The sequence below is a fragment of the Aythya fuligula genome, chromosome 1, assembly GCF_009819795.1.
Source record: "Aythya fuligula isolate bAytFul2 chromosome 1, bAytFul2.pri, whole genome shotgun sequence".
Taxonomy (NCBI): Eukaryota; Metazoa; Chordata; class Aves; order Anseriformes; family Anatidae; genus Aythya; species Aythya fuligula.
The window spans coordinates 83,297,145-83,320,034 of NC_045559.1; the positions used below are offsets into that span (position 1 = coordinate 83,297,145).

At 43.9% G+C, this 22,890-nt stretch overlaps 2 protein-coding genes across 2 annotated transcripts in view; both read right to left on the minus strand.

Annotated features, from left to right (window-relative positions):
- Positions 1–1,573: 1,573 nt before the first annotated feature.
- On the minus strand, positions 1,574–5,631 carry LOC116502072 (cystatin-B-like). The gene is made up of 3 exons (XM_032207795.1): positions 5,465–5,631; positions 2,931–3,032; positions 1,574–2,280 (listed from the first exon to the last, which is right to left on the minus strand). The coding sequence occupies exons 1-3, from the start codon at positions 5,528–5,530 to the stop codon at positions 2,152–2,154; spliced, it is 297 nt and encodes a 98-aa protein (XP_032063686.1). The 5' UTR covers positions 5,531–5,631; the 3' UTR covers positions 1,574–2,151.
- A 2,408-nt stretch (positions 5,632–8,039) lies between these two features.
- The window catches only part of CASR (calcium sensing receptor), a 73,230-nt gene continuing 58,379 nt past the window's right edge, over positions 8,040–22,890 (minus strand). The window contains exons 5-7 of the mRNA XM_032207955.1: positions 17,456–17,686; positions 13,405–13,528; positions 8,040–10,399 (exon numbers count right to left, since the gene is read on the minus strand). Of these exons, the coding sequence (XP_032063846.1) occupies positions 8,949–10,399; positions 13,405–13,528; positions 17,456–17,686 (1,806 nt within the window). The 3' untranslated portion in view covers positions 8,040–8,948. The remainder of the gene's footprint in view (positions 10,400–13,404; positions 13,529–17,455; positions 17,687–22,890) is intronic.

Consider the following 22,890-nt stretch of genomic DNA (forward strand, 5'->3'; position numbering starts at 1 on the left):
AAATGCATGAGAATAAAATAAGTTTTGAAAGCTGTGTTCATCTCCTGCTTGTTGTGTCTGAGTCTGCTGCCTGTCTAAAGCTCGAGAGGGCTCTGAAATACTAGTCAGAGCTGTTTCTGCCACCTAAGGTGCTGTAGCTCTAAGACGGAGTACACTCCTTTTATCTCTTCTTTCCTAGTACTGTCAGTGTTCATAGGTGTAACAGGCTACCTATTTCTTGGGTTTGCTCTTAGTGCATTAAATACATGCTACTGGCTGCTCTTCAGAAAGAGTGAGAGAAATTTCTAGGGGAGGAATTGAGGAGCAAAATGGCGTGCCCCTCTGTAAGGGCAGCTTGACTGGTTAGGGTTGGGTGAGGAAAGGCACGACCTACTCCAAGTAGCACGAAGAGCGACCTCCTGCTGCAGCAGGAAGAGCTCAGTCCCAGTACCCAGACCCTGGAGCAAAGCGTGACCATCATGATTACAGAGCATGGTTTACTGGAGATGCATGCAGCTCATTCATTTTTTGTAGAATCAGAAACCTGCAATGAGATCAATTTTCAGTTAAGCTCTGAGGGAACAAAGGAAGAAAGCAACCCCAAACCATGACAACCATATTTTTGTGTTAGCAGCTGCTTCGGTAGGTGTTCTTGAATTACACCCAGTGCTATCCAAGCCAATGAGTTTGGGCTCAGATGTGAGACATTAAATGTTTCAATGGGTCTCATGCCATGCCTTGCTTGTGTTCATATTTGGTGCTGTACTGAATAGGCATGCATTAAGTCGAGCATTATCTGTGCTAGCTGACCTCTCTCACAATACCATTTGGCAATATGTTTAGCTTTTTTGAACCATATAAAATAATTCAGGATGGAGAGTTTACCAGCAACAAAAAATGCTATCTCCAGAAGCACCTTATTTTAGCAAAACAAGCAGTGCATAACAGCCCTGACATATTCCACCAATGTTCTACATTGGGAGTGTGGAAGGACTCTTTGGGCTGATGCGAGCAAAAGAATATATGCAAAAAAGTAGTCTGAGCTCCCTGAAGTTCCCCTTAATAGTTAGGAAGCAGAACATGCTCTAAACCGTTCTAGTTACATGCTCACACAGCATTCCTGCCACAAGAGGCATAAGAATGTGCATGTGTAGTTTCTTCAGTGTGGAAGCAAGAATCTGCCCTGGTGTCATACACAGGTGGGCTGTTTCTTGTCATTTCAGAATGCAGCACCACCTTTCCCAAAGTAAAATATCAAAATTTTCAACACACACACACACATAGACCTGACCTCCAACCCCTATCCTTCTTCCCCAAAGCCTTTCTTGTTGCCTCACCCAATTAAAACAAATTATTTCTAATTAAAACAAATATTCATGTAAACACAGATGTGGTACTTAGTGGCACGGTTTAACAATGGAATTGGCAGTGTTAGGTTAAGGGTTGGTCCAGATGATCTTAGAGGTCTTTTTCAACTGAAAAGATTCTTATTTAGTCATTTGGAATGTGAAAAAGGCTCACGGAAAAAAAATGAAAAAGATAGCAACTATTATTGAAAAAGCAGTAAAGAAGACAGAGAAATGCCAGTGAAATATACAGTCTAAATTTGAGAGAAGTATTTATTGTTGTCAGTGCAGAAATGCTTGTACAGTTTGAATTCCTTTCTACGACTTCGCCTTAGGACTCAGAAAATAAGCAAGTTTTTTAAAAATCTCATACATCCTCTACTGGATATTACATCCTAGTGCTGCAAGAGAAAAAATTAAGGGAACGTTCTGAAGACTACAGCACTCCTGTTCCTCTTGCTTTCAAAGTCTTTTCTGTTCAAGTCTACCTTCCATGAGTGTTACTGTCACTCCCCTGCAACTTCCAGACTAGGGAAGTCCACAAACATGACTCAGGCACAGTATTCTGGTTGGGGTGCACTGTAGCCAGTGCATCTCCTCGGGTTTGCATTAGCAAAAGGTGAAAGGAGAGCTATGTGATTCATTTAGATATTGCACAGTAAGAAAATGGCAAAAAGAGAAATGGATTTTCTTTCCAGCTTTGTTAAAAAAAAAAAAAAAAAAAAGATATTGTCTTGTTCTTTGTTGGAACAGGAATCAACATTTTGCAGCCTATAGAAAATATACATATGAAATCATTAGGAAGTCACACAGTCACATAAGTTTGCTAGAAATAAGTCAGTTCATCATGCTTCAACTTGCTGCTCTGGTATCCGTGGAGACTCAGTGGCTTATTCTCATGAGGAAGGCTTTTGAACACCCGCAGGTGCACAAACTCATCATTTCCAACATGGACCTGAAAGGCACAGAAACAAGTGAATGCTATGGAGTAACAGTCACCTTCATCAGGAGGGATGATTTAGGTTGCTGTGTTTGAGGTTGGGGAAGCAGAGACACAGTAAGGGAAAACATCACCTCAGAAGGTGTGGCCTTGCTTGAGGCAGACTGGGAGTTGTGACTTTGTGGAAACACCACCTGATCTTTCTGTCTGTTAATCCTCCCTTTGCCTGAGACAGGGAATGTGTCTCAGAGTTGCTGAGAAGTGATTAAATACATGAAAAATACTCTAATCTTATCCGGAAGAACAAAGACTGAAATGCTTTGATTACAGTTGCTTATTTTTTTTTGTGTGACATCACTATACGCAGAGTCAAAGCAGGTTTGATGCTTAACTGTATCCTTCCACATTTGGACTTCACTTAATACAATATCAGTGCTCAGCGTCATGGATGTGTAATTTTTAAAAAACAAGTTTCACTAAGTAAGACAGGCTGGGAGGCGGGGGTGATTTTTTTTTTTTTTTTAATTTAAATGCACAGATATATACTTATTAATGCCAAATCACAAGTGTTCCTGTGTAGGTAAAGTAAAGGAAAAACGTGTTTTATAAAATACAAAAAAGGACAAAAAAAAGGGGGGGGGATTCCACCGCTCCATGTCCTTTACCTTGATAAAGTAGTTTGTTCCAGCAACCACCTGAGTCTTAAACTCCACTGCAGTGAAGACATCAAAGGTTTTTCCTTCTTTTTCTTCTAGCTGAGGCTTCACCTTAAGGAAACATCAAGTGATTAAGACTGATGCAATACTCAAGTATTTAGGACTGAAGGCTCACGCTATCAGTGTGCCTGATTACCCTGAAGGTCTTTTTTATGTGTTAAAGCAAGCCAGGAGTCTAGAGAGGCAGCACAACCAAGACAGTGATGTGGTTCCATCACCACAGACAGAAACCAAGGCTGGAGACAGCCTCTACCAAAGCACCGTGTTGTGATTCTAGAAGATTTATGTTGATGTTATTTCCACTGTTAACATCTCAGCTTCCCTTTCTGCCCTGTATATTTAACAACAAATATAAAGTGGCTTACCATGTGCATGCACAAGACTTTAGGTCTTTTAAAATAGAATATTTAAAACATACAATTTGTACAAAAAGAAGAAGGCTGTCTTCAGCGTTAGCTCCCTCTTCAAATTACGTAACGGACAGGCCTCCAAAAAGCAAGCTTGGAAAGAAACACACGTCGGATTGAGGCTTTACAACACTTGACAGTTTTTCCAGCATTTAATATCTGCAATTATTAAGTGTTTCAAACTGTAAATATTTCCCTCCCCAAAATAACAAGCATTCTCAGTCATTGTTTCCAGTTTCCAGAGTGTAAAACCTGTGCTGAAGAAGTCAGAATAACTTGCCCAGTACCCCTGATAGGGACATGAGCTCTCATGAGTTGCATGCACCTTTTCTGTCCCACACTTGTCTGCCGAGAACATCATGGCTTCTTGGGTAGGAAAGCAGATTCTAGGCTTTGTTTACAAGAGCAATATAAATTAGTCTTAAAATCCCTGCTGCAAGCTTGGTGGTACCCAGAAGGCCTTCCCCAGCTGCAGTGCATCATTACGTAACCCTACTCCATTCTCAGTGCAAGAGTAACAGCAGCTAATAGATTTTCTCTTTTCAGTTATATTACACTTCTTCTTTGTAAATTAATACATTTGCTGTCCTGCCTGCATCCCAACTTGGGGGAAAATGAGTGCCATTGCCACCACTCAGGTGCTGGACCAAACTCTGGTGCTTTTCTGTATACAACAGTGGATCGGTAGCCACCCCGTCCCTTGGAGCTGTGACCATACTCTACATCTTCCCTCTGAGGTCACAGCTCTATACTTCCTCCAGGCTATAAGCAGTACATCAAAAGTAATATAATGATGTTTGGATGGTTGTGTACACATGCTTTTTGGCATATAGAAATCAAAGTGCACCCAATAATTTTGCATTTGCAAATGCATGGAGGGGTGAGTCCCAGAAAGCACAGTAATTCAGTCCTCCCTGCTTCTTCCCACTGAGTCAGAGGATGGAGCAAGTGGTTTCCTTTCTCATTCCTAGTAGAGCTACTGTTCCAAATTTTAGGAAGCACAGGGGAGGGCAGATGTAAGTGTACCACTGCCTCTATCCTGTCCTGTGCTCCCTAACTAACCCTAGGTGCTGTGCAAGTTTGGTTTCACAGGTCTCAGAATTGCCCCAGATCAGCACATTTTTTATTTCCTCCACAAAGCTTGGCACTAGTCTTGGTGGCTACAAACAGCTCAGAGTCACATGCAGCTGTAGCTTGTTGGGGTATCATGGCAATGACTCACCATGGCATATGACAAATGGACATCCTGACTCAGTACGGAGTAATGATGGCTAACAGCACACTGGGCTGCATCAGCACTCGTCAGAGCACATTTAGGATACTCTGTCCAGTTTTTGGCCCCCAAAACAAGAAAGAGAGATGTCAATAAACACAGTGAGCTCAGTGAAGGGCCACCATGAGCTAAGATGGCTGCAACACTTGCCCTTTGAGGAGAGAAAGATTTTTTTTTTGTATGAGGACAGTCCAACAGCACAACAGGTTACCTACAGAAGCTGTGCAGTTTCCATCATAGAGTTTTTCAGGACCTGAGTGAACAAAGCCCCAAGCAGACTGTGACTGCTGACCCTTCACTGAGCAGGAGGTGTAGCCCCTTCCCACCTGAACATCTGCAATTCAGTGACAGGGCTGAAATTATCATATCCTGGCAGCTCTTGGATGATCTGCACAGCCTGTTTGCGTACTCCCCAAACAGCTACGAGAAAGACGAAGGTTCAAAATCACCCTGACTAATCCTTGGCACAGCTTCCAGCGAGAAGCCAAAGACTGAGCAAACGCGGGAGGGAATCCTTGCTCTTACGAAATAACGCCGCGTAGCCGAGAGCTGGAAAAGCAGGAACAGGAAACGCACCCGCGTTAAGCACACCGGCAGGCTCTAGTACAAAGATTCAAGCAAAGAAGATCATTTGAGAAGCCTATCCTGATTTCACAGAGCATGTTTTTCTCGATATCTATCCCTGCAGGCAGCGACCCCAGCACCGTGGGAGCGCAGGGCAGCCCCCAGCAAGCCCACGCCGGGCTCAGGCCCTGCGGGAGCCGCCCGGGCCCGCGGGGTCTCGCCGTGCCCGTCCCCCTCACCTCGTCGGCGATCTTCTGGGTCTCGCTGGTGGCAGGCTTGGTCGCCGAGGCGCCCCCACACAACATGACGGCGGCCTCCCCTCTTTCCCTCTCCTTTCCCGGCCTTTCCCTCTCTTCTCTCCGCCGAGCAGCAGCCTCCACGCTGGGGCCCGCCCCGGGGCCGGGCCTGCCGCCGGGGCGGGCCCAGGGCGCTGGGTTTGTGTTTATTTCTGGCTGCTCTGAGCAGGTTCCATAGAAAAACAACAGCAAACCCGCCTCCCCCTGCGCATCCCCAAGGCCCCTTTGTAAATTTGGTAAATATATCCCTGAATTTACCAGCGGTGGGTGTTGCATCCTGCAGGGATTTCCTGTGTGGGTAAGGGAGGACACACGTGAAACAGAATGGGGAAGGAGAAATTCTGTCCCCTTGCATCGTCCCTTTTCTGATGGTCCAGCAGATACCAACCAAGGGCACACACTTTGATGTAGATTTTTGAGCCGTGGGTGGTGGGAAGGGGCAGCCATTCACACGAGTGACTTCTGCTGGGGCATGCCAGTGGCAGTTCATGGGCTTGAGCTTTCCACAGAAGCACGTAACCTTCATCAGTATTGTCTCGTGTTACAGGCAGCTGAGCAACCTTCTCCTGGATGCAGCAGGATGAGAAGATACACCCTCCATGAATGGAAAAAAAAGAGTTTGGTTGCAAATCACCTTCATGAAGAGGTTCCTTCTTTACCTATTTCCCTAGCCTCTAGTGCGTGCGTCACTCAAATAAGGCTGCAGCAGAAGTAAGCACATAGCCTGTGTGGCTTGAGGCTTTCAGCGCAGGGTAAGTGTGCAGTGAAGGTGGATGGGGCTTCCCCAGGAAACTGAGCATTCAAATTTGTCACAAGGAAATTATGGCAGGCCATTGGAGCCTCATTGTGTGCCACGGTAGAACTTCCTTTTAAGTAGATGTAATGAATTAAGAACACCCAAGAAGCTTAGCAAACAATATCAACATTATCTACTGTGAGTGTAGCCAGTGAATATTGTCCTCCAAACAAAGCAGGCAGTGGTGACTTCATGTCTCACATTACATGTGTTTGTGCACAGTTTATATCTTGTGTTGTCCTCATTTGGTTAATTGAGAACTTCTATACTTTCAAGGCTGTCAGCTTCAGGGGCTACTTACTGGGTCTGGCCTGTAGGAGTGGTTCACTAGTCCTAAAGTTATTTGGCTACTGAACTTTTACTGAGAGTGAACTGTAATTAAAGTATTTTTTTTTTTAGCCCTTTTGCCATCTAATAGCTATCTGCATTCACATGTTTGCTTAGACCCAGGAATCCATGGGTTTCAATTAGCACCTTTAAATTAAGCCTGGGGGCTGCAGTCAGCAGCAGCCTGGGAAAGGGACCTGTGTTTTTTTCAGAAACAATGAGCAACTCCCACTTGGTCTAGTGTTTTCTGAAAGTGTGGCTGCAGTGACTTGTGTTTTCAAACTCTTTTTCTTTCCTTTAACCCGCAGTACCATAGCTTTAATCATATATTCTTATTTGCAGGCCAAACAGTTAAAGTTGGATTGGTTCTTACATTGTGTAATTAAAATTTGAGCCCACTCCAAGTAGAATATAGCAGAGCAACAGAAGGGTTAAAATAACTTGTCTCAATAGCACTCTTCATTGGGTTCTGGATTTCCACTGTGCCCCCGTAAAGCAAAACTCCTCAGCAGCCAGTGGAGGTTGCAAAACAAAGTTTTTATGCAGTAATGTCACCTGCAAGTTTTATTTTCCTGCCCTGGCGAAAGAACAAACAAGCAAAAACAGTAACAAGAGAATTGTATTTTCCCCAACACATTCACACAGTCCTTTCATCTCTGCTCACGCTAAGCTGCAGGCCCGTATGCCTTTCCACAGGGGTCTAGACTACCTTCATGTTTGATGAGTGAAGGTACTGACATCTTCACAGCAGATGCCTGTTCTTGTCTATGGGATCTGTAAATAGGGAAGTAAATTCTGCAACATAGCCTCACCCTTCCTGCTGGGCTGCCTAGAGGCACTCTTACTTTCATCAGGCTGCAACAAAATTTTCTTCTAACAACTCTCTTACTTCAACCTTTCCAGCATGGATGGAGAGGAACCAGGCATACCCTGCACAACCAGGAGCACTTACGTCTGCTTTTGGGGGTGTAGAACAAGAGTCAAGAGTAATGAAGGTCAACTGTGCTGTCTTCTGAAGTCCTTACTCTTCTCCTCTAGGTACAGTGCACCCTTCCTCTTCTAAGTACCCTCTCTTCAAGATGGGCCAGGAGGGACATAACCAAGTAGAAGGCATATAGGAACCAAAACATACAAAATTTACTCATTTGTCTGTTGGAATATCTCAGAGCCCAGGTCTGTACATTTTCTTCACCCCATCATCTACCAGCATGCACACTTGCAATATTCATCTGAAATATTACCAAATTTGGGGGCTATTTCTCCATCCCTAACTCCTCCATTTCACCTTGTTTTACTGGGTTTGTATCAGGCCCACGAGTACTGTCATGACTAGCGCAATGCTATCTGTAGGTGTGAGGCAGATTAATATGGCAAAGCACAACACTGACTATGGTGTGAAAGGGTTAGCCATGTATGCCATGTGGAATATTACAGCAGCAACACTTTGTTAAGCATACAACTACTAGCAACATAATCAATCATGAATACATGTCATTGTGCTCTCGCAACGTTCTCCAGGGGCATTTACAAGCTGTTCTCCCCCTCCACCGAAGCAGGCAGGTTGGAGGTTAAGCCACCTCAGCCGGAAGAAAACAGTAGGAAGCTAGTAGCTTGGTCTAGTGCAATGGAGTCTAGGAAGGGTATCGTCCAGTATTTCTTGCTGGGCGGAAAGGAGAAATTGGGACATTACTAAATATAAATAGCAAGGCGCTCTGTCACATTAAATACTTTACATGTTCACACCCTTGGCTGTACACAGCATGCAGGACGTTGGGGGCTTTTTTATTTTCCCCCTGACTGTGCTTTCCCCAAGTGAAACTGTCTATCTTGCTTTTGAAGAGCTGAGAGTCCTGATGCACATGGTTACAGATCACATATACTGGGTAAAGAGGGAATATTATACATAGTGGGGAAGAGGAATATTATACATAAATGTAAAAGCAGAGTATAGTGGAATTGCCCAGTGCCTCCCGTAGTCAGCTGAGTTGCAGTCTGGCAGGAAAAGCTTACACAGGCAAGGCAGCATGCAAAGTTCTGCTTAAGCCCCACCAGAGGCAATCTTCACTTGTCCTTCCAAGATGTCCTGATTTCAATAAAGCAAATGCAAATTCAGTTCAAGGCTCCCCAGACACAGGCTTCTGACAGTCCTTCCTCTGGAGGCATGTGTGTTACCCTGCCGGCACTAACAATAACGTGTGGTGGGGCTATGTCACAGATATGTATCTTTGTTGTCTTTCCCATTCAGAAGCAAGAGGTGAGCAAGTTCCTCTTGGGGACTGGTGCGCTTTTCATGATCTTCTTTTGTTAGGAATGTACCGTGTTCTCTGTGACAGAGCCACCTCCAGTGCCTATAAAATTTCGAGAATTAGCTGATGGCAGGGAAGGCTCTGCCTCAGGGCTTGGTACCTCTTCTTTGGTGTCTCCCACCACTGATTCCTGCGAGCTGGACTCTGGGCTGGAAGCTGCCTGGAAGCCAGGCTCAGCACCGAGGGACTCACTGTTCTGCAGGGGAAGCAGGGCCCGGTGCCGCATCAGGCTGTCGTCACTGTTCTGGGCCTCCAGGGAGTTCCTGCGCTTGGTGTTCCTGTTGGCCATGGCGTTCTTCTGCGGTTCCTCGAAGCTCAGGGACAGGGTAACCGTGCCGCTCCCGAAGCTGACCTTTTGCTTGCACCCACGCTGCTGCTGGCGCTGCCGCTCAGCCGAGGCTGGTAGAGGAAAAGGGTCTTCATGGTTGCTTTTGCTGCTGATGGAGGAAGAAGGGGTGGATCCGGTGGAGCCCCCGAGGCTGTTGGAGCGCTTGCGTGACACGTTGCTCCGTCTCAACGTGGCCCTGGCAGCCACCTTGAAAGCATGGGCGGCTGTGCTGCAGCGCACTTCCTCGATTGTGTTGCGGGATGGCTTGAAGAGAATAATGTAGACTTTGTTGAAGAAGATGCAGGCCAGGAGCCCAAAGCTGGCAGCCAGTATCGCAATCACCTCCACAGCAGAGACAAACTTGCCATATGTGCTGGCATAAGCAGGGATGAAGGAGATCCAGACAATGAAAAAGATCAGCATGCTGAAGGTGATGAACTTGGCCTCGTTGAAGTTCTCAGGGAGTTTTCGAGACTTGAAGGCGAAGAAGAAGCAAATGGCTGCCAGAAGGCAGGTGTAGCCAATGAGGAAGCCAAGGGCCATCAGGGAGCCCTCATGGCAAGTGATGAAAATAATCTCGTCCTCCAGTTCATGGTTTCGATAACTGGATGGTGGGGCTGTGTAGAGCCAAATCACGCAGATGACAATCTGTACAAATGTGCACAAGAAGACCAGGAGGAACTGGAGGTTGAGGCCCCACCACTTTCGGTGGAGGCTTGTGGGGATCTTTGCCTCAAAGACAAGCAGGACGCGGTTGGTTTTCACCAGGATGCAGGAGATGCAGAGCACGAAGCTGATGCCAAAAGCTGGCTGCCGCAGACGACAAGTCCAGTTCTGGGGCTCACCAATGAAGAACAGTGAGCTGGAGAAGCAGCAGAGCAAGGAGAAGAGGAGGAGGTAGGACAGCTCCCGATTTGTGGCCTTGACAATGGGAGTGTTGCGAAATTTTGTGAAGACTCCCAGGACAAAAGAAGTCAGGAAAATTCCCAGCACAGCAAAGAGAGTCAGGGCAATCCCAAAGGGCTCTGTCCAGGACAGAAACTCTATTTGCTTGGGGATGCAGGATGTGTGGTTCTCATTGGACCAGTAATCCTCTGGGCATTTGTCACAAGCGCTTGCATCTGAAAAAGAAGTGACAGGGAGAGGGAAGGTTTGTCAGAATAAGAGACTGAAATGGGAGACAAAGTGCATGGCAGCTACACCCTGTTCTTCACCTTAAATACAGGGAGTGTTCCCTTCAGATGCCTGCAGGTTCACAATATCATTTATTACTGTCTCAGAGTGTTCTACAGTGAAACAAGAAGCCTGCCAACTTAAAACAAAACAAAACAAACAAACAAAAAATGAAAACAAAACAAAAAACAACAACACAATAACAACAAAAAAAATCATGCCCATGCACTCTGTTTTTTGGATCCATTTCTTGGTAAAACTTTGCAAAGCTTGTTTGATTACTTTTAGCTGTTACACAAGCTGTGTCCCCCTCTGTTTCTTCATTTTTATCATCTGCTTCTCTCTGTCTTCATGCCTCTCGCACTCTTATCATCATGTGAAACATCCTGCCTGTCTCTACTAGAGAGAAAATGAAAAACGTGCTTGCCTCCTTAAGTGCTTGAGAGCTTATTTCTTATTCCTTGGAAGTGAGTCTTAGAACTGTTTAAATTGCTCATCTCTGAAGGCAGGAAATGCCCTTGACTCCCAGCACACTCTCATTTCATGCTGGAACATCATGGGAAGATGTGTCCTAAGGATACCACTCAGACAAGCGTCCCACTGATAGTTGCAGAGGGAGAATTCATGCCTCTGTCTCCTTCCTCTGCATAAAAATAATTAGAACCTATTGGGATGGCAACATCTGTCTCCAATGGCTGCCATAATCAAAAGGGAAGAGCCTGCTGCTCCTGCTTTTCAACCCAGACAGGTCTTGTGCTCCATTGGTGAGGGTCATGACTCCTTTGATAGCAGTGGAAAGGGGTTGAGAGCAATGAGTTGGAGGTTACATCCTGCCTCTTCCTTTGGGATCCCATCAGGATAGCAGTGGGCTGCAGTGAGTGCTGGGAACAAACACTCAAAAAACCCCTTTCAAAGGGGAACCCCTTTCTAAGCTCCCCTTGAGCTTTGCACCTGTGTGTGGACAGAAGCCCTGAGAATAACTCCCTGAGAAGCTCCTTGGTGCTAATGAAGAAGTCGGGAATGCAGAGCTAATGAGTGCAAAGCATTTCAAGCTCTCTCTTCTGGAGGGGTGACTGTGGGGAGCATCCACTGCTTGATATGATTCTGCTCTCCTAATGACTGCTTGTCTCTCTCACCTAAGTTGTTCACCTGAAAAACTTGCACTGGATGTAAAAGCACACTCAGAAGCTCCCATCACCATGTCATTTCATTTACTTTTGTTCAGCCAAACTTTTTTTTTTTTTTTGTGTGTCTTTTACCCGGAAGCCTATTGCAAACTGCATGCATGGCAAAGCTAACTTCACATGCCAGGGAATTCAGCCACCTCCACCTGATACAGAGGCAACTATTTATCACTGCATCCTAAAGAAGTGCTTTCACTTTTGTCTTGAGCTGACCTAGAGACTACACTGCCACATAAGGGAGCAAAACAGATCTCCCTCCTCCCCCAGGGCTGCTCATTCCTTCCCCTCTTTGTGTTAGCACGAGAATTCATGCAGCTTCTTGTTCCAGTTGGAAATGCAATCTGCCAAAAAATGAGATTGTTTTCAGGAAGACCACAGACCTAATCCAATTTGCTCTGTGGTTGCACAAGTACTAGACAATGGATGAAAGCAAACAGCTTGGGGAGGAGACGAGAGATTGTCTCTTTCAGTAGTATCACTATGTCAGTTTGATGAGACTGGTTGTGAAACTGTTCTCTGTGCCTATAAAACTGGTAAGTACAGGAAGTAAAGAGCATTGCTGTCAGCTGAAATTGCAGCAGAAAACTGAGGAGTCAGAAAGCAGTCATTCCCTCAGCCTCACAAATTTCACAAATGTACCAGGGCCAGCTCCCAAAATCTTGTGAAAAACACCAAATGACACCTATTAAAAATGACCAGGATTGCTTCTATTTAATTAAAATATGTTACATGTAAGCAACTTGTAATATATGTTTATGTACCTATAGTGCTTTAAAGTGCTATGTGTTTACTATGTGTTCTTGTAAAAGTATTACAATTCCTGTCTGATAGGATGCAGATTAGATTCTCTCCCAAAGGAGAATACTTCTTAAGTTTTGCATGCAGCCTACTGGTTTTCATCTCAAGTAAGGTCTGCAGTATGCACTGGGGCTGGTGCTGCTGGAGAGGGTCCTGAGCACTCTGCAGTATGTGGGGGACTGCTGCTTGGAAAGGATTTACTTGCCTTCGTTAGCCTGGGCATGTCCAACACCGAGGAAGTTGTTGGTGTTGGAAGTTGGTGAAGGAAGAAGATGGTGTTGGATGTTCAGAAAATTTCAAGCAACTCTAAAACTGGAGTTAACTTTTCCCTTCACTGCAGAACCTGTGTGGCTTGATCCAAGCTCCCACCTCAACCAACAAAAAGAATGCTGTGGCTGTGGGTGTTTGATAGGACCCAAGAGATTCTGCTGTCTTGCAGCACCAATGTTAAGAAGCTGTGGTTGGTGACCCCATAAAGGGAAATGTTCCTCTTTGCTTTTGAAGTCGGGAATGGAATGGTCTTTATTTCTCTGTAAAGCATGAAATAAGAAGCTGATAGCAAGAGGAAAGATGGAGGCAGACAGATAATTACAGTACTTAGGACTAGGGTAGAGAGTGTCTCTTTCCTCCAGGTTTTTGGAGAAGCAAAAGCTATTGCTACAATGCAGTGGAGTTTGCCTGTGGCCTGAGAGGCTTCCTATGTGCAAGTCCTTTTCAATTTCTCTGCCTTAATTTTCCTAATTCAGAGCAGGAGTGACAAGCAGCTTAGCAGAACACAAGACCTGAGGACCACAGGACTCAATTCCCATAAGCTTCTCAGGAGAATGTCCTTCCAGGCTTTCTGTGAAAGCCCCTGGCAAAGCAGCCTCCAGCTCAGCACTGCAGGTAAGTGACTTTAACAGAACTGTAGGTGATGCACAGAAGGCTCATATGGTCCACTGCAAACCCCAGAGCAACCCTGTGGGTATTACCTGTTTCATCACTGTACTCCCCGTCGGGGCAGTCCACACACTCGAAGCAGCAGGTGGGCTCTCCCTCAATAATACCTTTTCTGGTGCCTGGGAGGCAGTCCCTGCTGCAGTTAGAGAAAGGTACCTGTAAGAAAAGAGACCAAAGAAGGTTAATGGTAATAGTGCCCTATGTACAGACTTCCCACAGCAGGACCTTGGGATTACTCCAAGGGTGTTGCTGCTTGGTTAAATGTTGGAGAGCCTCAGACAGTCCCCTCTTCTTTCCACAGAAGAGACACATCTTGCATAATAGTCTTCCCTTAAGCCAGTGTTTGAAGGATTGCATCAAGGAATGGTGGGGAAGATCAGCAAGAGCTCTGTAATCTCTACTGTGTTGTGTGCACTGTGAACTGGTTTGTGACCCATGAGACATATGCTAAAAAACAGTCAGTAGGTGATTAAAAGAAAAGACAATCCATGTCTACTGGCAGGAATTTGAGTCAGCGTTGGAGATGATGACCTCTGACTACTGATCCCCAATCCCATAGACTGCGTATCGACTACTAAAGATTTATGGGACTTAAAACAGTTCCCTGAAACCCACTTTCTCCCAATGTCCTGAAGACCCTCTCTGGCCTAGAAACAAAAAGTAACATAACTATGCAAGAGGAGCCTTCATATTAAAGAGAGAAAGGCCCCATTTTAACAACACTGAGCATCTACAGATGCAGATCAGCAGCTATATGGCAGATACAGAAAAGGGGATGTCCACAAGAAGTACACCTTAAGTTTTCCATGTTTAAGTCCATAGAGGAGACTTGTAAACCCCCCATCTCACTTTCATCAGAACTTTCAGCAGAAAGGTTACTTGGGTTTCCAGGCTTTTGCTGCTGCAAATGACCAGAAGTGTCACCTTCTGACTGCACATTTATCCTATGCATGAACCCACCAGGGCATGGTCATATCCTGTCAGTAAATGGTCAGATGAGCATGCATGGGCATGTAAAAATGTTAGTTAAACCCACATTTTCCACTGCCAGCAGAGTGCCCTGACCTGTATGTAGCTAAGGGCTGCTCTGGTTGAAAGCCTCCACTCATGTTTTTTTGCAGGTTTTCTGCTATGTGGAAAGGAATGAGCCTACCTCCCCTTCTCCATTCCTTACCGTAGGATCTAAAACCTACCTGAATCCTTTAACTTCCTCGCTTTTCCTATTGCCTGGCCCAAGTGCTGCTAACCTTCTCATCTCCAGAAAGCTCCTCTGTGGATATGCTTAGGCAGCGACCCTGGGTTTTAGTCTAGAAATTGCCTGTGTGCAGGCATAAACCTCAGCCACAGGGTAAGCAAGTCATGGGTAGTGGCAACTCCTTTGTGGAGATGCCCACCTTTTGGCTCAGGTATTCACATGCAGCTGAGAGTGGTTGCTGCTGCCTGTTGCTCTGAAAAACAGTTGCAGCACAGTTTGGGAATCCTGGTTCTAAGCTGTTAATCAGGATTGCAAAATCAACTGGTCAGTTGCATATCCAGGGCAAATTCCAGCAGCTCCCCACCTGAAGCACTCTCTGCAGTGAATTGTTAATACCTATTCCCTGGGTCAGTTTTTCTGCACACTGTGCATCCACCAAGAGGATTTGATCACTCTAGACTGTCCTTCCCTAGGCTGCCAGTGATGAGCTTGAACAGGGCTGAATCAAAACCCCAACTGAAGTTGTGTGCTGCTTCTCCATTATCTACTAAGCCGATTGTGCTGCCAAAGAGGAAAATTAAATACGTTTGACATGATTTCATCTTGACAAATCCAGGTTGCCTTTTTCTTATCAGTTTACTATCCTCTAAGTGTTTATAAATTGTTTAATATATTTTTTATCAAGTTTTTGGGGTTACTGAAGCTCAGCTCAATTGTGTGTAATTCCCTTGGCTCTCCAATATCTGCTTTTAGAAGCAGGTATTATGATTACCCTCCCCTAATCCTTTGAGACATCACTCGTCCTCCACATTTCTCAATGACAAATTTCTAGTACTTTTGAGATTGCTTTGGCTGTCTTCTTCAGTATTCTGTGGGAAACTTCATCAAGTTCTGCCAGAATGAATCTATCTTACCTACTCTTTAACTTGTTCTTTTGCAAATCTGGCCAATACCGCTGTTCCCATGTTAAAATTAATTATGTTTAATCTTTTTTTTTTTTTTGAGGAAGATTGAAGGCCAGAAGTCTTCAATGAGTAGTGTACTGGATAGTCTTTTGAGCAGAGCCTTTTATCTTGAAGAAATTCAAATTTTATAAACTGAAAAAAAATACCTACAGTAGACCTAAAGATCATGATCCCTTCCTGGTGGCACACAATTTACCTGTCCTGTCATGAAAGTCATCAATATCCAGCTGCATAGGACAGTGAATAGAGATAAATGTTACACTGTTGGAGGAATGCAGACCAAAAAAAAACATAATTACTCAGTTTAAGTGGAAAAAAGGAAAGGAAAGGAAAGGAAAGGAAAGGAAAGGAAAGGAAAGGAAAGGAAAGGAAAGGAAAGGAAAGGAAAGGAAAGGAAAGGAAAGGAAAGGAAAGGAAAGGAAAGGAAAGGAAAGGAAAGGAAAGGAAAGGAAAGGAAAGGAAAGGAAAGGAAAGGAAAGAGAGAAGAGAAGAGAAGAGAAGAGAAGAGAAGAGAAGAGAAGAGAAGAGAAGAGAAGAGAAGAGAAGAGAAGAGAAGAGAAGAGAAGAGAAGAGAAGAAAAGAAAAGAAAAGAAAAGAAAAGAAAAGAAAAGAAAAGAAAAGAAAAGAAAAGAAAAGAAAAGAAAAGAAAAGGAGTGTCCTGAGTGTTGGAAAAGGTGCCAGTGACATTTGTAACAATCAGAAGAAGGGATCAGAGTATCGGGGTTTTTAACTCCACTTGCAGTTTAGGCTCAGTCTCTAGCTGCACTTAGAAAAGCCAGGGCTTGGTATTTCTGCAGTGGTGAGCTCTGCCTGATTAGCAGATCCTGATTAGGCAGAGAGCACTTAATTTAATCCGTAAGTGAAACTGGTGTAGCTGGAGTAAAGGTAATGCTTAACTGATGATGTAAAGGTGTAAGGCAAATATAGTTGTTCAGACAGAGTTACTCAGTCTGCCAGCCAAAGCGAATAATCACCTGGAAGCGAATTGCCTTATTCATTCATCAGGTGCCAATTTAACACATCTAAATGTTGCAGCAGTGCCCAATGGCAACATTTTTAAACTAACACACCCTGTGTCACCTCCCAGGCCACAAGCTCAGTAGCTGCTCCAGGAGCCAAGCTGTCTGTTCTGTCCAGTCTGTACACTTAGCTCTTGTCTGGAGATCTCTGCACTATCATGTTCCCATCATGTGAGGAGAGAGCCCTGGAGGCTAGAGAAATACAATCATGATAAAAAGGTCTTACACCTACAACTAAGCAGAAAAGGACCTAGGCCTAATGAAAGTCAGTGGTTACATCAAGTACTTTTGAGACATATACCTATACATACACCTTCTGGTAAATTAAAAAAAGGTATCAGGTGCTGGTGTGTTCCACCATTTGAGAACCAAGTCCAAGTTAACTTAGGACAACAAACAGGAGTTGTGCTGTTTGTTTTGCAAGGCAAAGACATGAGGAAGGCTCTGGGACATGGAGGGTAAAGACAGCAGAAACAGCTTAACTTGGAACAGGAAGAGACAATTCTTGTTTCAGAGATACTGGGAGCAGAAGAGATGTCTGTTTTCAGTGATGAAACTACTGTGCTCAAGAAACCTTGACCTAGTCAACAGCCAGGCATGAATTTCTAATCTTTGTAGAAACAGCATTACGAAAACCTAAGCTAACTATTTGGGCCAGAGAAAAGGCATTATTTAAAGCATTCGTACATAGGCTTATCAAATGTATAGGAAGGGAGAAGCAGCTCATTATTTCCAGAAGTGTGTACTGAGGGCGTGAAGGACTGGGGCAGAGAATATGTATACAATAAGATGAATGGGTGTTTTAATGAGGCATGGAGCAATAATACGAGGAGTATGCAAGGTTGGTTCAAATTACATCTTGAAGCAACTTGTTAAATACTGCTGTGAGGATTTAAGCACTTACCTCCTTTGAGAATCCACTCCACAGGATTTTGTTTTCGTTGATAAAGAGCCTCTCCCCTTTCTTGGCGTAGACATTGTAGTGCCCAACCTCCTCAAAGACGACTGAGCCATCCTCCGGAGAGAGATGCCAATTTATTATTGAGTAATTCCCTACTAGGTCTCCAAACTCATCAAAGTCCACTTGCTCCCCCATATTATTGGTGAAATTTAAGTGGCGTAGGTGCTTCAGAACCTGGAGAGAGATATAGAGACACTGTGAACACCTGTGTCACAACCCTAACACAGGACATGTCTGCTATTGGGACAAAACTGGAAATAATCACTTTACTACAGTGTTTAATCTCTTAAAAATCACTACATTACAGCAGTAGCTGACTTTTTTCATGAACATCACATGGAAACAGAAACTCTGTACAAACCTTGTAGACATTGCAAAGTATTGTGGCCCATTGGATGGATGGCAGCCATCTGCAACTTTGCTTACTAGTTGCTGCCCCTCTCAGCTTTTTGTTACCCCTCTTCAGTCCCTTCCCACAACCTCTCCAACAGCTCTTCTTTAGGGGCAGAAAAGTGACAGCAGCCACTGAAGTGTTTTGGTCACCCAGGCATCCCACTCACCCTGCTCTTGCAAAATTTATGCTCTACATAAAAGCAATCTTAGAATCATAGAATATCCCAAGTTGGATGAGACCCACAAGCATCACCTAGTTCAACTCCTAGATTCCCAAAAGACCACACAAAAAATTAGACCATGTGTCTCAGAGCACTATCCAAATGCTTCTTGAACTCTGGCAGGCTCAGTGCTGTGACTGCTTCCCTAGGGAACCTGTTCCAGTGCCTGACCACCTTCTTGGTGAAGAATCTTTTCCTGATATCCAGCCTGAACTACCCTTGTCGCAGCTTCAAGCCACTTCCTCAGGTCCAGTTGGCATCATTCATCTCTGAATGATTAATCACTCAGAAACATAAATGCTTGCGAAGCAATTCAAATTTGTCCTTTGATTTAAAAACTCCAAGTCCAATGTACTTGAGTAAAATCCAGCAAATCAGACTTGTTCACCACATGGCAGGCCTGGGCAGTTCACAGCACTTTTTTGGACTCCTGTCTCCTCGTCACATGGTTTCAGGTAATCACATTCTGCCTGTCCCCACGTGTTGACTCCTGTAATTTTCATGCCTTAAGCTGTCACATGCTGTGAACAAGAGCAGTTTAAACCAGGAACAACTGCAGTTGCAAAATTCATGATCCTGATAGCTGGACAAATAGAGAAAAGGAGCAGCAGCATAGAAGAAAACCTGTACAAATGACTGTGAGACAATTCTTTTACATAGTAGGTACTTTTCTAATCTTCAAGAATAAATTGCTGTCTTACGCATTTATCATTTTTTTTTTCTGATTTAAATTGAGATTCTTGTAGAAGTCATGTATGGATTCCAGCTGTTGTGACTCTAACGGCAGCTGGATGTCAGCTGTCCCTAGACCACTGCTGCTCTGGTTCTAGCACCTACAACAGCTTGAGGCCAGTTCTCCCTCTTTTATCTATGGGTGCCCAACCATACAATCCTGGATGGCAAAATGTAAAACAAAATGAACAAGCAAACAAAAACCCAAACTAAATCAATCTGTGGGCAGGCAGAGACCTCCTCACCACATAGACATAGAACAGATAAAAATGTTTCGCTGAAGCCTTTTCACTTGGAAACATAGGGACAGAGGAGCAGAATCACTTCATTAATTCCTGTCAGTTTTGCTAAATTGTCTCATTTTTCTCTGTTTCCCCTTAGGATCCTTCTATCACAAAATAAAATCCCAAGAGCTCCAGAGATACCCTTGTCTCTTCTCACACTTATATTAATGCCAACCTGAGAGAGTCTGGAACAATCAGAGTAGTACTACACAGGACATGACTGGCTATACTATACTACTTAATCTTTGTGTAATGTTGATGGAAGTACATTGAAATATTAACACACTATTTAGTCTTTGAATGTTGAGTTAGATGGTGGAGGGAAGAGTTTTTTCTGTCTTTCTCATCCCCACTGTCCCTCTTCTGGAGGGACTCCTCCATACTGCATTATCTCACTTTGGCCTTTTTTTTTTACAGTAGGGCTGCAATCCTGGATGTGTTAGCAGGAATCTTGCCCATAAGGACAGTACCCAAGCACCTGATGATGCAGGAAACCTGCATTCCTCTTCAAGTTCTAGCACCTACCCCAGGGTAACACCTCCAGTATTGACATCCAGACCAGAGTTCAGTCATGATGAGCTGCGTTTCATCCTTCTCCTCACTCCAACAAAATCATAGAATCAAATGTTACACTCTCATGCAGTACTGCAGCACTGCTGAACTACACTAGCCCTGAGTGGGTATCACTGCTGGGTTGAACTTTATCTGTATAGGCAGGAGGTGCAGAACACACATTTCTTTTGATTAAAGTTACTACACACATTAAGGGACAATCTTGCAAGAGCTGTATTTAAGATGCTTCAGTTTAAGTCCTGCCTCTCCTGCTCAGCTGCAGAGGCAGGAGGCTGGCTGTTCTTACTGTCAGTGAGACAAATGATAGAGAAACTTCTGGATCCCCTGGATATTTTTTTAAAATCTATCTTCATAGCATTCATCTCAGTCACTCTGTTCCTTAAAATTCACAGCGGAGGTGCATCAGGACAACGGGAGTAACAAAATAGGTTTCCCCTCTCAGCAAATACCAAAGTTTGCCTTCAAGTGTGAATTTATGAGGGGCACCTTGTGAACCAGTAACTGAGTGACTGCTAGGACATGTTCTTGTTTTAGATGGTAATAAAATCCAAGGATGTCACCTGTATATCACACAACCAGTTTTAATGTCTATGGGATGAAAATACAGTTTAAACAGCCAAGAAACATATAAGCACTAAACTTCAGAAGAGGAAGTTGTAGACTCTACGCTTGCCTAGAATTACTGCTGCACTCTTATAGGCAGCAGTCTGTTAATGATTAGCTAAAGGCTTTACAGTTAAAAACATGTCACTATATTTTGTAACTAAACATAGAAACATAAATACCCAGGACTCAATTCATGAAGACTTAAAAGACCCTGCTTCAGTGAGGGCAACGGCATGTGTCACGGGTGTATGTATAGCATTCTGGAACCAAGAGTTTACAGAAAAAAGTGTTGACCTCATAGCTTGAGTACACCTTCAGCAGCTGGTGGAAGCCTGTGGGGAGCCTGTTCCACAAGCTGCTGACTTCAGATGTTTCTTTCTGTAATTTCTCCCCCTTTTCTTCTGTCTGAATTACAATGCCTTTTAATTAAAACACCTGTTATCAGAAAGAACTTGTAAGGTGCCTTCTAGTCCACCTTCCTAGGCCACTCCTAGCCAGGTAAGGCCTTTCCCATGGTAAAGCCATTCCCAGCCATGTTGCCTCCCATGCTTTATCCAGACTGGATATTCTGAGTAATGTTATTTCCACTGCAAGGAGCATAAAAACATAACACGCATATAGTTGTAGTAGGTCAGACTAGCAGCTCATCTCCCCAGGACCTGTTTCTGACAGTAGCCAAACAGCAAATGCCTAGGCAAGAGTCAAAGGGGACATGATACTTCCCCAGAATACTCACACATTTTGCAGCTCAGTGATTTCCTGGGCCTAAGCTATTCGTACTTTATAACCCATAGTGGATTATTTTTCCATGATGCATATCTGTGTTCTGCACCTGTGCAAGCTTTTCACATCCACAACTTCCTAGCAAAGAGATCTACATTTTATGACAAAAACTACTTGTTGGAACAGAGCAGATGCTAATCTCTTTTGATACACTTTGTGTTTATGCTGGAAGAGACAAAGAATCATGATTTGCAAATCACCTTTTCCATACATCTCAGGATTTTACAAGCCTTTGTAAGATCTCTCTTCAGCTATTTCGTTCCAAGGCTGATGAGTCCTATCTGACTTTGCTGCTTCTTATACAGAAGCTGCTCCATTGACTCTTCTCCAAATTTTCCCAGTCTACCTCATCCATTCAGAGATCTGCATATTTTTGAAGTGAGATGCACCAAGGCTTAATAAGATGGCTCCAGCACAGTTTTCCTCTCCGCCCCCTTTCCAGTATGACCATTCTTAACACTCCATTTGCTTCTTTGATTATTGCTCAGCCAGAACTGAGCAGTCCACCTGAGGACCTGTTCAGTCTTGAAGATATCATTTGTGATTAGTCAGAACCAACCATTTGTTTTTTTCCTTTGCTCATTGTCTTTCAAACAACAGTTTATCCATGAAAGGAATGAATTTGGTGGCAAACTTACGAAGCCACCTAGAAGCCTGAGCTGTCACTACAAACAGGATCTCCCTTATCCACATGCAGCCTGATGCCTTCAAACAACTTCAGGAGGTTTGTAAAATAGGACTTCTCTTCACAAAAGTCATGCCAACTCCTCAGTATATTCTGTTTTGCCTCCATGCTTTATTATTATTATCATTATTATTGTTGTTATTATTATTATTATTAAAGTACTATTTCTAATAATGGGCTCAGTCAGTCTTTGCTAGTTGCTTGGATCTCCTCCAGAGTTTTTAAAAAATGATTTTCACACCTGCTATCTTTGTAGGCCTCGGGTCCCAACACAGTTTTAAACAAGAGTTTGGGCACCATAGCCAGGACTTCATCTACTTCATCTATGAGTTCTGGCAGAGCTCTTGGGATAATGTTATTCACTTGCACGTAGTTATTAAGTTTTGAATGCTCCTGTGTCCCCTAGCTTCTTCTACATGCACTGCAATATCAGACAGATCCTCTAGAAGTCCCCTATAAATGAACAAACTCAAGAACCTTCTCAAGTTCTCTCAAGTTCTTCCATAGTGAACACACATTTTTTTTTTTTCTCTTTCCTGCTATGGCCTTACCTTTTCTTTTGCAGTGATTATCTATGGTCAGATTATCTATGATTATCTGCAGTCACTCCTACTCTTGAAGTGTTTAAAGAAAGATTTCATAGAATCATAGAAAGGTTTGGTTGGAAGGGAGCTTAAAGGTCATCTAGTTCCAACCCCCCTGCCATGGGCAGGAACACCTTCCTCTAGACCAGGTTGCCCAAATCCCCATCCAACCTGGCCTTAAACACTTCCAGGAATGGGGCATCCACAGCCTCTCTGAAAAACCTGTTCCAGTGCCTTCAGAATAAAGAATTTTCTCCTTATATCTAATATAGACCAGGATGTGGCTGGCTTTCTGGGCTGTAAGACTATTGTATTAACCCAGTGGTCATGGCATACAGCATTTGATTTCCAATTGGCAAGTACCAGGAAGAAATATGTGCATGGCACGTCTGAAAGAACAACTCATAAAATGCCATAAAGGCAATGTTCCCTGCAGCAATAGGGATTTTTTTTTTTCCTCCATTCCTTCCCTTCTATGTATCTATCTTTATCCTCATGCTAGCAAAGCTCTAATTTT